The sequence below is a fragment of the Ambystoma mexicanum genome, chromosome 7p (genome assembly GCF_040938575.1).
Source record: "Ambystoma mexicanum isolate Mex_15411 chromosome 7p, UKY_AmexF1_1, whole genome shotgun sequence".
NCBI classification, from domain to species: Eukaryota; Metazoa; Chordata; class Amphibia; order Caudata; family Ambystomatidae; genus Ambystoma; species Ambystoma mexicanum.
In genome coordinates this window covers 201,825,109-201,840,612 of record NC_090939.1, presented here as the reverse complement: position 1 = coordinate 201,840,612, position 15,504 = coordinate 201,825,109, and the positions used below count along the sequence as shown (strand labels likewise).

General features: G+C 49.0%; 1 protein-coding gene across 3 annotated transcripts in view; it reads right to left on the bottom strand.

Annotated features, from left to right (window-relative positions):
- BRWD1 (bromodomain and WD repeat domain containing 1) overlaps positions 1–15,504 on the bottom strand; it is a 3,236,587-nt gene that overhangs the window by 3,071,300 nt on the left and 149,783 nt on the right. For all 3 annotated transcript variants that reach the window (XM_069636064.1, XM_069636066.1, XM_069636065.1), the window contains exon 8: positions 2,446–2,667. In XM_069636064.1, the coding sequence (XP_069492165.1) occupies positions 2,446–2,667 (222 nt within the window). The remainder of the gene's footprint in view (positions 1–2,445; positions 2,668–15,504) is intronic.

Sequence of the window (15,504 nt, the reverse complement as noted above, 5' to 3'; positions counted from 1 at the left end):
AGATGTGGGTGGGAACAAGAAGGAAGGGAATCGGGGCAAGACAATCATGAAAGTATATGAATTAGAAAATAAAAACAAGGCAGAGCGGCTTTAACACAGCATGTTTGGTAGAGAACGAGTGGAAGATTTTAAAATAAAAAACAGGTGTCAAAACGAGCTGAGGTGGTTAACTGCCAGAGAAAAATCAATGCAGAAAAGACGTTTTCAGTGAAGTTGTACATTTGAGGGGATCCGGTTCCAGTTTGAATTCTGTTGGAATGGTATTCCATAGTTACGTACTCTTGATGGGAGAGAAAAAAATGGTCTCCAGTTCATTTTAGTAGGCTAGTGGTTTTGAGCAGGAGATTAGTTGGGCTGGGACCAGAGATTCATCATTCGGTAATGGTTGAGTCTGTTGTCCAAATATTTGGGTAACCGCCTCCAGGAGGCAGAGTGTTCATTTCCACTGGCTATAGGAGTGTGTTGGGTGCCTCTTGTAGACCCTTTTACTGTTTTTGACTATTTTCTACTTATTTGAACAGTGGTCACAATGTCATTTTTTTTTTCTTTGTGACAACTTTATTTATTGCTCGACTCTTCTCCATCAAGGTACAGAGAAAATCACATCTTCCAACAATTAAACAGTTAGGCATTTCAGATTGGGCCAGGCCACCACAATCAAACCTATGTTCTCACAATGCCAAATATTGCAAAAAAAGTAGCGGGAAAGCAGTTTTCAGTGGGGAACAGGTGGTAGAGTACCAAAAAGCATTAACTTAAGAGGAGCACTGGCAAGATGCAATCCAACACCTACATCACGAACATCAAAAAGTGATGTTCACTGCTAACATGCAACAGCAGCAGTGAAAGTCTCCCACTCCACACAACAAGAAGTCTTTGCAGTACATCTGTCATGTGTGTCATACTTTGTGTGAGCAGTTTATCTCTCCCTCCTGCCTTCCATCAAGTTTTTCTCATACTAATGTCTTCCCATTCTTGTGTTTAATCTCCAGACGTGTCTCCTTCTGTCCGTCTCCTTCCCTCACACACTCATTCATTTTCCCAATTCTTTAATTATGGTTCTTCCACCATCTATCTAAATCGCTCAACATTCACATCCTCCATTCAATCGACTCTTGCTCAATTAGTCTATTTCCTTGGTTGAATGTGTTCTGTGATCCCATTTAATTGAATTATCTAATATACACATACACCATGTGTGTATTATCAGTCTGTGTTGTCTGTGGCTGTAGGGCTTCATGTAATTCTGTGCAGAGTGTTCATAAATCATTCCACACATGTTCGTTCCACATATTGTTGTCCATAGCAATTGGTGCCTATGGTTAAGGCATAGTAGGTGCACAGAGCCAGTGGGTACCAGTGTGGGCATGCCTCATCAGCAAAGAGCAGGTTAGTGACACCAAATAGACTTCACAGAATGTGCGTTGATAGGTTTGTTAACAAATGGTTAAAGTTGGTAATCGTGTCCCGTTGTGGGAGGCAGCCTCATATGTAATGTGAGAATCTCTTTGGCTGGCCACATTTCCAAAATGTTTCAGCATGCACAGTAAGGGTCAGGCACAATCGAAACTGACACTTTCAAGAAATGCGATTCAAATGTATGTCTTTGGGATTGTTTGGAAAATCAAATAAACAAAAAAAAACATTTTGGTCAACATTTTAAAAAAAAAAATGTTTAACAGAACATATTTCTGGAACTTCACCAAATCTGGCATGTTTCTCACAAAATTAGGTGAACTTTCATGAATGGGGCCAAAGGTTTGCGGAAAAACATTTCTCCTTTTCCTAAGTTAAGTATCATGGATACTGAACTGTAGTGTTGCGATGTGCACCATACTTTTTATATCATTATGTAATGCCATTCTGTACCATTTTCAACAAACATCTATATACTACGTCCTCAATATCAACTCACATCTGTTCTGTGCTTTGCCATAATATTGCTTTATGTCTTCAATTAATAATAATAATCATTAGGCATGCTTTGACCCTTATAACATAGAAGTTTTAAAAATCACATCTGTGTAGAATTTATAGATGTATACAAATAAAGAGAAAAATGTGTGCAACTGCTCCATCTGCATGCAATGGATTTAATTTATTTTCTAGATTGACAAACGCGTTATTACTAACATTGTATATAGAACTAAAATATAAAACTAAGTTAAAAGAACATTCTACTTACTAATTAAACACTATCCATTTCCAAAAACTATTTTAAAATTACTAGGAATTCTATTGTAGCACATTACTGCATGCATGTCTTCAAAACGTTTTCGATTGGTTATGTTCATTCACTATATTCTATAGAATACTAGAAAATAAGTAATGCTGAAGACAATATTGGGGGTCCAAAGTGATCCTAAATTATTCAAAAATAAGATGCGAAAGTATTTAGAATCTTTGTAGAAGTGCTTTATTGTGGATTTATAATGCAACACTTACCTGCAAAGAGTTTACTGCACCAGTGTGTCCTTGGAGTACAGCAATTGGAGCACAGGTTCTCAAGCACCAAACCCGGATAATTTTATCACAACTTCCAGCTGCAATGAGTGTATTTTCATAGTTGACCGCCATGTCAGAAATTTCAGCTGAATGCCCCCTGAGTGTTGCAAGCAAACGCCCATCGTATGTGGACCATATCTTCACCAAACAATCATCTGAACCCTAAAAAGAGGAAAACCGTAATTAGTTCATGGAGAGAGCGAACACAGTCTTCATAATTATGGAACAATTGGTACCAGACCCCTGCGAATAAGTAATTAAGTGAGACTTTAATCAGGAGAAACACTCCAACGATCGCCTAGAAGTGGGATATCGGGATGGACTATACAAGACAATGTTTTTTTAATGAAACATTTTTTATTGGTTTTACACACGCTCAAAAGAAGCTACAAGACAGACTTACATTCAACCATCTACAAACATATGTCGTGATCACGGCTATAATCATAAAAGAGTTGTCCACACAAACACTTTAGAGGATGATTTAGGTTACATACTGCACCAGGCAACTGTCTTTATGCTGTATGTGAGGGGTGTTTACGTCTCTTCTGCCTCCCACTTTCCCCATATTTTGTTGGCCTTGGCGGGGCAGCCCCTTGCATTGTATATTTTGTGTTCCATCTTTGCACACGTATCCATGTCAGTTGCCCACTGGGCCGGGGTTGCAGAGTCTGCGGCGCCACATTTTTGCGCGATATTACGTTTCCTCAGTCCTGTTGCTGTGGATAAGAATAGTTTCTCCCATTTGTTAGTGGTGTTCTCGTCGGGTATACAGAGTATGAGTGATCTCGGCTCTAGCGGTATGGTGCGGGCAAGAATCCCAGTTAATTTGTTGCAGCATCTGCTCCAGAATGTGTATGAAGGTACCCTTCTCTTCGTGACAGCGGAGGCTATTCGGGTCCGGAGCCCGTTTCTAACTGTGCAGTGCAGTCCTACAGTAGTACACTCGGTGCAGTATTTTCAGCTGGATTAAGCGGATTCTGGAAGCAATAGCAATCTCTTGTGTGTGCATTAACACCAGTATTCAGTCCTCTGGTTCTAAAGCACCTACACCAGCTTCCCATTTGGCTTTAAGATTACCCAATTCAGGAGTAGCAAAGGCAGCTATAGCATTGTATATTGTGGAAGTGAGCTTGGTGGGGATATGTGCAAGGAATACGTTGCGTTCTATGGGCGTACATTCAGGTACAATGGTGTCTGTCGGGATATGTTTCCTCAGGGCATGGGACAGTTGTGTGTAATGATAGTGCTCTGTATTTGGAATTTGAAACTTTTGTTGCAGGCCCTCAAACGAGGCGATATCGCAGTTTTCAAGAATGTCTCCCAATTTTGTAATCCCCACCTGTGTCCTTTTGGGCCATGGTTTAAGATTTTAGTTCTGCTAGGTTGCCATTGTGCCATAGGGGTTGTAGTGTGGTTACCTTATTTCCCCACCCGATAAAGATGTGCCCGTTTCCAGATTGCTGCGGTGTGTGCTGCAATTGTTTGTAGGAAAGGTCTGCTGGGGGGGGGGGGGTGATAAATCGGGCGAGGTGCGTTTGTCTCATGAATACCAGCTAGTTCAGCCCTAAGGTGGGGTAGTTCCCGATCCCCGTGCAGTAGGTCGTTGATCACTGCCATTTGAGACGCCCAGTAGTAGGTTTGAAGCCGTGGTACCGCTATGCCCCCTTCCCAGATCGATCTTTGAAGCGTGGGTAAGGCTATGCAGGGTTGCCCTCCTCCATATGAGTTCTCTAAGAAGGCGTTCAGCGCAATAAAATTCGGGGTCTGAGATCCTGAGCGGGGCGTTCTGTAACACAAAGGAAACGTGGCAAGGTTATCTCAAAAAGCACGGCTCTGCCCATGAGCGTTAAAGGGAAGAGTTTCGAGTGTCGGACATCATTTGCAAACCGGTCCTTGATCGGTTTTAAATTATGGGACGCGTAGTTTGTAGGTCTCCCGAGACCCAGATCCCTAGGTATCGGAAGCCATCCCTTTCGATTTTATACGGGCAGTCCTGGGGGATTGCAGACGGTCCACCCTTCACAGGAGAGAGAATCTATTTCCCCCAGTTAATTTTCAGTCCGCTGAACTCGCCGAAGTGCGCAAGTATCTGGGTCACTGTCAGGCAGGTCCAAACCAGGTTGCTCAGATATATTAGTCAATCATCAGCATAGAGAGAGGTTTTATCCTCGTTCCCCTATGCCATCTGAACCCTGTCCACGCATTTGTCGAAGCCACAGGGCGAGCACTTCGATTGCGAGAGCGAACAGGAGGGGGCATAGGGGACATCCCTGTCTAGTTCCGATGCCTAGTGGAAAAGGATTGGAAGGCCACCCGTTCACCTTGACCTCAGCTTGCGGGTTTGTGTAAAGTAATTGAACCCATCCCAGGAAGATCTCCCCGAATCCCATACGTCTCATGGTTTCCCAGAGGCTATCCCACCTAACCGAGTCAAACGCCTTTTCAAAATCAATCGCCAGCAGCACCAGGGGCTTATCCAAGATGGGGTCCTGCTCCAACAGCAAATGGAGTCGCCGTATATTCACACGCATGGAGCCGCATTGGTCTGAGTGAACTAGGGAAGAGAACACCTTGTAGCCTGTTGGCTAGGAATTTAGCTAGGAATTTGGCTTCTCCGTTGATCAGCGATGTGGGCCTATGGGAGGCATATTGTTCAGGAGGTTTACCCGCTTTAGGAATGACAACAATTGTGGCTTTGCATAGGCTTGGTGGCAGGGTACCCTGTTAACGAGCCTGGAGAAACATCTTGTAAAGGGGAGGTGCCAATTTCTCACTACCCAATTTCTTCCAGGTTTCTATGGGAATCCATTAGGACCCGGCGTCGTCCCTGGTTGGGTTTCCCCAAGATCACTCTCCAATTGTGCCTTCTGCTCCTCGGATAGGCGAGGTAGAGTAATGTTGTCCAAGGGGGAAGAGGTCTGTTGGAGATGTTGGGCCGCGGTAGAGGCCGGCATAGAAATTAGCAAAAGCTTCAGCCATTTCACGGTCTGATTGGAGACTCATTATGGTCATTCACGATGCGCCCGACGTGACGCTGACCCTCCTCCCTTCTTTCCAACCAGGCCAGCATTTTATTTGCTATGTCCCCGTGCTCAAGGATCCGGGTCCGAGACTCCCAGTGTGCGTGCTTGGCGCTGTCTAGCATAATGTCACGGAGGCTTTCTTTGGCTTTTGACAGGGACCTGTGGGTCTCGGATCAAGAACTTAACTGGTCTCCCACTCCTCCATCTCCCTTTCTGCCTCCGATATTTTTTGAAATCGTTCTTTTCTTTTATTTGACGTCCAGGAGATTCTCTCTCCCCTAAGCACCGTTTTATAGGCCTCCCATACCGTCACGGGACTGTCAATCATTCATTTCAAAGTATTTGTTGGTTTTCTCCGTGAGGTGATCTATAAATTCGGGGAAGCCGAGGTAGTAGTTATCCAATCGCCACATTCTGGGGGGGGGTGGACACGTGCATACGTAGCTCCATTACAAGTGGTGAGTGATCCGGGATGCCTCAGGAAAGCAGTTCTGCGTGGAGTACCCTATGTGTTTCGGTGCCGGGGAGGAAGAGGTAATCTAGCCTGGACAAGGAGCTGTGGGCCCCGGAGTAAACAGAGTAGCCCCTGACCCCAGGGTGGGTTTCTCTCCACACATCCTGTAATCCCATTGCTGGGTTTCGGTTGCGGATATGAGATGACTGTGATCGAGGGTATTACACATAACATCATTGAAAGCACCAAACCCCCCCCCCCCCAGCCACCGCCCCCCCCAAGATCCACGTATCTGGTTGATGTTTCATTATGAGGGTAGTCAGATCATCTAGGAGTTCCTCCCCAAGCCCCAGAGGAGAATACACTACGGCGTTGGCCAATGTTTCCACCCTGAGAGTAACAAGCAATGCCACATATCGACCTCTGGGGTATTGTTCCACCGTCATTGGTACGAATGGAATGAGTTTATGTAATATCATCAGGGTGCCCCTGGATCCCATGGTATATCCTGCATGAAATGCAGAACGATAGTTTGTTCTCCAAAAGAGGGTACAATTTGAGCCCGCCAGGTGCGTCTCAGTGATCAAAGCTATGTTGGTGGGGGAGGAGTGTCTGTTCAAGAGTTGAGTGACAAGGGGTCTCTTGATTCCAGAGCCCATGCCGTTCACATTCCAGGTAAGTGTTTTGAGAGATCTAGGGCGTTCAGTAGATAATGGGTGGGGTTGCATGGGTGTCATTTGCAGTATGTGGTATAGGGTCTATAAAGTTCACCCAGGGTGGGTGTGAAGATTGTGTCCAACATGTGGCCCTTGTGTATGGTACCAGTTACCGGTGGTTGTGAGCCGAGTGGTAGATTGTCCGATCAATCTGCCATGTAAACATATAATAGCTTCTAAACAACAAAAACCAGTTCCCAACTTTTCCCTCCTTCTCCCTATGCCCCACCCCAACATGAAGTACCTGTCGCCCAAACAATGTTGACACTCGAGAACTAGAGCGTCAATATGATGCAATACCTTTAACAGTCACGCCCCCACGCAGACAGCGGCTTACTGCCCTTCTAATGGTGTAGGGTCCTGGGTGGTGGCCTTGCTGGCCGCCGGCATTACAGCTTAGTTGTTCATTGGAGACGGTGTGGGTGGTTTAGCAGTCATCAGGACTTCTTTCTTTTCTCCGCCTCTTTATGCGACAGGTTACCTAAGCATTGTGGTTGGGACGGTGGAATCTGGAGTGGTTGTCCTGACCCGGGCCCTTCTATGATGTGGGGTGATGCGAGGGTCCGCTTTTCAATGAGCACAGGATTGTTTCCATCCTTAGTGTAGTTATTGTATGCGCTCATCTCTTTAGGGGTTAGCATCTCTTTCTGGCTCAGGTTGCCTTTCTACCACCGGTGGTCTTGGAGGTCGGTCCTCTTGTGGCCTATTGCGAGATCTGTCTCCGGGACCTGGGCCGCTTGGTGTCCAGTCCCCTTCAATATTGTTTTCTGCCCAGCTCCAGGCCTCCTGTGGGTCAGTGAAGTGCACCGTTGTGCCCTTGTATTGTATCTTGAGCTGGGCCGGGAACAGCAGACCGTATTTGACGTTCATGGAGTGAAGCTTCCGCTTTAGGTGTTCAAACTATCGTCAGGCTCTTTGGACCTCCCAGGTGTAGTCTGGGAAAAAGGCAATTCTGGCGCCATTATATGTGATTGATCCCTTTGTCCGGGCCATTTGTAGCATTGCTTCCCTTTTGAGGGGATTGGGTCCTCCGACGTATTCCATATCTAGGACAGTAATCACCACAGCTGTGCTACTTTGGAAAATCTTCGGCGTCTGCATCCTGCGTCGATGACGTCGATACGCCGCCCTCGAGGACCTCCTCCCTCCGACAGCAGACGTCACTGGATGTTATAAGTAGGACGCACGACGCCCGTAGCCTCAGTTCCGTTTTTTCCACGAACGTGTTTGCTTCGGGAATCTCAGCGTGCCTCGACTCTTTGGAGTTTGTTGTTTCTCGGTTCTTCTAACCTGTTTGGTGTTTGTGAAGTATTTTCTTCGTGAAGATGTCTACCTAGTCTTCCACACCGCGTACGGGCTTTAGGAAGTGCAGGGACTGTGGGTCGAAGATGTCGGTTACGGACTCGCACGACGCCTGCCTCTGGTGCCTCGGGGAGGCCCATGACACGGATGACTGTCGACTGCCAGTCGCTCACGTCGAAAGCCTTGCGGGAGCACAAGAAGTTATCGGTAGGTAAGGTGTCCAAGCCCCGGAAGTCGAGGTCTGCGGGGCTTTCGACGGACAACTCGAGGGGCGACTCTCTGCATCGTCGTCGGTAGTCCAGTGGGTCTCGCCACTCCTCTGCCTCTTCGAGGCACTCCAGGAAGCACCATCATCGGTCGCCTTCCCCGTCCTCATCCGAGGACTCTGCCCGTCGGCGGGTCGCTTACCCCACCAAGCATGCAACGCCGGAGGAATGGGCTTCCTTTGGGAAGATGATGTTGGCGATTCTCGAATCGCAGGGCACTGGTCTGTCCACGCCTCCGAGTGGGGTCGGTCGTGATCAGCTGAGAGACACCACTCGCACGCCTTCGGGTTCGGGTGGTCGTCATGATTCGCGGGAGAGGTCCCGCTCGGACAAGGGGAATTGTTCTCGGCATGCCCGGTCCAGGTCCCGGTCCTCGACGCGCTCGAGACCGTGTGAACCTGTGTTGTCTTCACGGAAGATGACGCCGGTGGCGCAGAGGTCGTCGACAGACTCTTTCGAGGGCTTGCCTTCGAAGTAGTCGTCGACGCCATCGGCGTCCCGGCCGTCGAGGGACACACTCGGGGCCCCGGCCTCGAGGACTATGTCGGCGCCGTCGATGCCAATTCACTCGAGCCCTTGACTCCTTTCGAGGCTGTGTCGATGGGGTTACCCCGTGGCTTGGTGGAACCCCCTAGAAAGGCTCTGGCCAACGTCAAGCATGGCTTTGGTTCAAGTTCTGTGCCTTCTTACCGCCATCTGGAGTTTATTTCAGAGGTGGATGAGGTCTCTGATGATGGCATGGTGCCTGACACGGTGCCAGACGAGATTCTCTCGGGCCATAGCCAGTTTGAGGACCTGAGGCAGTCCCTGCATGATGCTAGTAGGCTGGACACCTCTCCGGAGGTGGAGTTTTGTAAGCCTGAGCCTGGCACTCATGCCGATTCTTCGTACTGGCGCCTTATGACAAGTGTCACCGAGTACTTAGGATGGTCTGCTCCCCCGGGGGAGTTTGTTCAGGATGACCTTACGGAGATCCTCAACATTGGTCCACCAACTGACCCGGTACTGCCGTTTCATAAGGCTCTACAGAGGAGGGTGGCGGTGGCTTGGACTGCTCCGGAGAGTCTCCCGGCAGTGGGCAAGTCTTTGCCGCGAAAATACCACCCAGCCAGTAGCGACCCCTTCTACTTGTCCAAGCACCCTACTCCGGAGAGTTTGGTGGTGCAGGCGGCTACGGCCCCGGCAAAGCAGGCGTCGTACCCTACCATCCCTCCTGATAGGGTCGACAAGCGGTTTGACGGCTGGGCGAAGAAAGTGTTTTCTGCAGGGGGTATGGCGCTTCAGACGTCCAACTCCACATGTGCCTTGTCTCGTTTCACGCACACCCCGTGGAACTGTTTCCTTGGCAGCTGAACATATTCCCGAAGGGGACGAACGGGATGTTTCCTTGCCATGGTTCAGGATGGCAAGGATGCCATGTGTGAGGCCGTTCAGTCGGGTTTGGACATGGCAGTTTGCGTCAGCCGGTCCATGGCGGTGAGCACCGTGATACGCAGGTTTGCGCGGTTGCGGAAGTCGGGGTTTGCTCCTGATGTGCAGGCCGGGCTCCTCAATGTGCCCTTTCTCTAAACAGAGAATTCACCCTAACAGTAGTTACCCAGTCAAGGCAGCCCAATTGTGGGACTCACTACCTCCTACATTAAGAGCAGATCAGTCCTTCCATAACTTCCGCCAGAGTACCATTAAATGGCTTAAAGACTCAGACTTCTAGTCATGTAACTGATACCGTAGTGCATTGTGACTGTAAATACCGATTTTGTGACTGTAAATACTTTGCTATCAAACTCACCTCTGGTTGTACAGCTTATTCCTCATGTTACCTTCAGGTACCTACATGTTTCTTTTTATATTGTATTGCCTCCATGCTACCCACCGCTGTGCCCACTTGTCATCTGATGTATTATATCCCCTTTATGTGTTCAATTTGTAATTTTGTAATTTGTTTTGTAACCAAGGTTTGAATTACCTTATGCTTTACGCCCTGATACCTGCGGGTCCGGTGCACAATACAAATAATAAAAAAAAAAAACAATTGTTCTTGGGGGTGCTCCCGGAATCGGCCGGCCCGTTGGCATTCGGTGAGGTCTTTCTATTGTGAAGAATTTGGAGAAGGATTTGGGAGCGAAAAGATCTGACAACCATTGTTCCAGGAAGAATACCATACTGGGTCCCCTTGCATTTTCCCGAAGGCCCAGAATGCGGATATTGTTCCGCGCGATCTGCGTACCCCTTCGTCCACTCTTGCCTCCAGTGATTTCAGATGGGACAATGCTTGCGATAGAAGTTTGTGTACTCCACCAAGGTCATCCTCCACTCTGGAAACCCGTTGTTCGACCTCACCTGTCCGAGAGGTTTCTGGAGGTCTTGGGGGAGGAAAGACACCTCAGCTGAGATGCCATCCATTTTTCTCTCCATCGGGGAGCGAGAGTTGGCAATGGCGGCCATGACCTCCTGTAGTGTCAGGGGGTCAGTTGTGAACTGGTCCATGGTGCATTGTGTAGAGGTTTTATTAGCTTTATTTTTTCCCATGTTTCAGTTCTCAATTGCCCTGGGTTCAACAGACCAGTGTATTGATTCTTGTGTTCTCTCGCGGGGTTGTGGGCAGAGGCAGAGGTTGGTTCGGTGTGTTTATGCCGCTAAAGCCCCACTACGTCCAGGAAGCCCACATCACACGGTTGGTACAGGTCCGGTGAGGATCCAGGCGAGAGTCTTCCCTCCCCCTGGCGCAGACCCTGTGCTTTACGGCGCTTTCAGATGTTGGACAGCTGCTGCAGCCTTTGAGGGGTGCCACCTCGTCGGGGAGGTCTGAGGCCAGGAGCCCTGTCCCCCAAAGTGGTAGCAGTGTTGGGGCCGGTTCTTCAAGGAGATGCCGTTGCTCATCATCGGGGTTGCGTCCCAAATTTCTGTTCAGTTGGTCTTCACCAGTGCTGGGCGGTACTGGGGAGTCTCCAGGTTGTCCCAGAAGGCTGGGGGCGGGGGCGGGAATAGTACCCATCTTTCCGCTTCCCGGCTGATTTTGCCAGGATGTGACAGGTATTTCCTAGGGGGGATTGTCCAAACTTAGGCCCTCTGGTGTCTTATGCAGTCCTCTTCCACCGGGGTAGAAGCCCAGGGTGGCTCCGTAGCGGGAACCGTGGGTGGTGTGCCACAGTGTTACAGAGTGATCTAATCGTCTAATCAGCCCACTGGAGAAGGTGGTCTTGCTGGCACACCCCGCTCTGATCAGTATAGCCCAATATTGGTCCCCTATGTCAATAAGACATGGTTTTATTTAATCACCCTTAAGGTGTGGGTCGCTGCTCCCCTCTGCTTCCGACAGTCGTTTCAACTCGTTTCTGGGCCCTGGGGAGTGCAGGCCTCGTTCACTCAATCCCCTGCAGCCCAACCTCGGCACTGCGTTCTATGTCTCAGGAGGGGCCGCAGCAGGTATGCTGAATTGCTGCGCTCTCTCTGCCGGGGGGATCCGCGAGCCAGGAGGGTGTCGTAAGGGAAGGGAGGTGGGCGGGGGGGGGGGCGGGGGGGGGGGGGGAGTCCTCTTCCGGGGCCCGAGCACCCTGGGCGTACAGTGGATCCATGTGGTCCCAGCTGTCGCCGCCTCAGCTTGTGTCACCCCACAGCAGATCCTGGCCCAATGCTGTCCACGGATGCCTCCTCTCCCGCCTTCGGGCCTTCTCAGCGCCTCCGGAGGACCCTTCTCTTGGCTGGCGCCCTCGCGATAGTGCTCCGGACCAATTCAGTTGGTCGATGCACCGCGTGTAGGATATCGCGCGGGCTTGGCAGACGTTTGCTGTATTTGTCAGCATCCAAGTGCTCGGGAGCCCGTCCTTCAACTGGATTGCTCAGTGGCGACCATTTTGCTGGGTGCTTTTCACGCTGAGCCGATACTGCAGTTGGGTGGCGTAACTCTGCCAGATGTCAAGCTTCAGATCTCCGGTTTCTACTGTCGGTGCTTCAAACGGTCCCCTCTCTGGAGGTGCCATTTCCGACCAAAGTTGCCTCGCCAAAACAGGATACTATGACAGGATAATGTCAGCGGCCAGTGGAGCTCCGGAGGCTCACGTGTTGCATGTTGGCCATGCCCCCCTATACAAAAAGTGTTGGAATAGATGGGAAGGGAGGGGGGGTAAGTTGTTGGACATTTTTAAGATCTTCACACTGGTAAAACGGTTTGAATTTAAAAGATTATACAGAATGATGTACTACCAATTTTTATGGTTTCCTTTGTATGGTTGAAATAAAATATACATTGTTTAAAAAAAGAAAACAGTAATTAGTTCATAATGCAAACTTAAAATAGGACTAGTCAAATACACCTACTCAGAACCAATGTTTGCCCAGGCTCTGTGAATTATGCAAATTCTTTCCATTTCGGATAAAGCCTAGATAATTACCTTCCAGGAGATTTTGAAATTGCATGCACATATTTTCCCAACTCTCCAAACCCTCCTCGTGCCAATAGCTTTGTTCTAAACAATAAATGTAATGTTACTTTAGTTCTGCCCACAGCCATCCATCTGACCAATGCCAATATAAGCAAAGCAAGGGAAAGAAAGATTGGGGTTAAAACTATCAATGTAATTTCTCAATCCTCTTATTCAATTGCTTGTACAAGTACAAAACATCTTGAAAGCACTTTTTAGCGATATTGACAAATTGAAAGTTCTCCATCATTGGGATCTTAACTATTGAAATACATGAATGCCTCTGGGCATAAGTGGGAGGCTGGAACAATGTTCATGAGAAGTACAGATTTCCAACAAAATGTTCAAGGGTGGAAATGCAGCCAACAGTACATGGCAGCAATAAGTGGTGGTGGGCAGACAATCTACCACCCGCTGCAGGGAATTAACATAATTCAATAGCTTATTTCAACAAAAAGTCCTAAAAACGAAAATAAATACTTTAAAATTGTAAATACAGATCAAAACAAATAAAGCTATTGTGTAAGAGCATATATACAGTTCATAAACAGAATTCTACCATTTACTGAGTAATCAACCACTGCTAAAAGTGACATTTAAATTGGGATGTCCATCCATCATGAGAACTTCAAGGCAATTAAATATACAAAATGTGCATTAATGTGACGCCACCGCATTTTTTAGGCCAATATTAGCGCAATAAGGTGAAAATTGATAATTCATCCCGTGTACGAGTTGCACCAAATTTTGCCCTGACTGACCAAGCCCTTTGGAGAAATGTGGATATTGCAAAAATGATAAGTTACTCACCTTAGCCTTAGACCCCTTTCCTCAATACTGCATGCGCGTCCCTTCCAAGGGACGGGAGACAGAACTTTTCACCACAAGAACCTTCTTCCCCTTTAAATTTAGAGGCGTGCTGCCCTGGGAGCATGCGCTACCCAGATCCGCCCACCAGCGCCACTCTTCAGTCCCCATTGACGCGTCAACAATAGTTAACACTGCCTAATTACACTAGTATTATTAGGGGGAGGATGGGACGGACATATGGAGGAAAGTGGAATAAGGACTAAGAGTATGTTAGTTGCTACAGTGAGTAACTTATAATTACTCTTACGTCCCGTCCCCTTTCCTCCATACTGCATGGCCGATTACAAATTAATGTAGCCCAAGGGTGGAGAAGAGACCTTCCTTACTCAAATGGGTTCCTCAGAACCGCTGGCCGCGTCCGACTTAGAGCTGGCGTCCAAACAGTAATGCTTACAGAAAGCCGAAGGGGTGGCCCAGGTGGCCACGGGACCTGCCGTTGGAAGGAGATAGGCGTGGCCTTGGCCCCGACAGGGTGAGCATGCATGTTGGCTGGCAGCGGTTTCTGCTGCCACTCGTAGGTCTCCTTGATGGCAGCAACCACCCATCAAGCGATCGAAGCCTTGGACTCTTGGAAGCCTGGCTTGGATCCTCCAAAGGGGACAAAAAGCACTCGACTGGCGGACGCCCTTGGTCCTGTCAAGATAGAATTTCAGAGCGCACCTGACATTCAGACAGTGCAAGACTCTGAGCCTTGTCCTTGGGGGTCAACAAAAAATGTGGGCAAGATAATTTCCTCGTTCAGATGGAACGCAGAGGGTACCTTAGGCAGGAAAACTGGGCGAGTCCGCAGGACCAGCTTATCCCTGTGGAAAATGGTATAGGGCTCTGAGGCCACCAAAGCATGGATTCTGCCGACTCTGCAAGCGGAGGCGAGTCCCACTAGCAAGGCTGTTTTAATGGTGACCAGCGTGATGTCTGCGGATGCCATTGGCTCGAAGGGTTTGTGTGCCAAGGCACCCAACACCATGTTGCGGTCCCCCACCAGGTGTAGCTTCTTGATGGGCGGGTAGAGCCTGTACAAGCCAGTCAAATGCTTCTTTATTACCGGGTTGGAAGAGGAAAAGGTTTCCTTCTCCGAATTTCAGTAGACCCCTATGGCTGCCAGATAGGTGCGACATGTGTCCACCTGCACGCCTGAGTGAGCGTGGTGTGCCGAGAAGGAGAGTACATCGTCCAGCGTGCACGTAAGGGGGTCTATCTCCTTCGAGTTGGCTGAGTGACAGAATCTACTCCATTTACTCCTGTATTGGCTCCTGGTAGCTTTGCTCCTGGCACCCTGAATGATCTCGAGGTTGGCCTGAGACAGATTCAGGTGCTTGAGGGTGATTCTCCCCTCAGGAACCATGCTGCGAGGGCCAACTTCTGAGGAGCAGGGTGGAATACCCTGCCCTCCTGCTGGGACAGGAGATGTGCTGGGCCCAGCGGAAGGTGAAGGGGTGGTCTGTCCGTGAGGCTGAGCAGCACAGTGAACCACGGTCTCGCCGGCCACCACAGGGCTATCAAAATGATGCTGAGGTGACAAGCTTCTTTTATCCTGCATACTACCCTGGGGATCAGGGATGTGGGAGGAAAGGAATAAGCGGTCATGCCCTCCCATGGAATCTGCAATGCATCGCATCGCCCAAGGAGCCGAGGCCGTGCCCCTGCCAAGACACAAACTGATGGCACTTTCTGTTCTTCCATGAGGCAAATATATCCACGTGAGGGTGGCCCCATGGGTTGAAGATCACCTCCAGCACCTGGTCGTTCAATTGCTATTCATAATTGTCCGCTCCCAGTCTGCGGAGCCTGTCCGCTTCCAAGTTGGCCTCCCCCGGGAGGTGGACGGCTGTGAGGAAGATGTTGTTCTCCAGTGCCCATTCCCACATGCTGACTACTAGACTGCACAGCGGCGGGCACGTGGTACCCCCCCTGCTTGTTGAGATAGTACATGCTGGTGGAGTG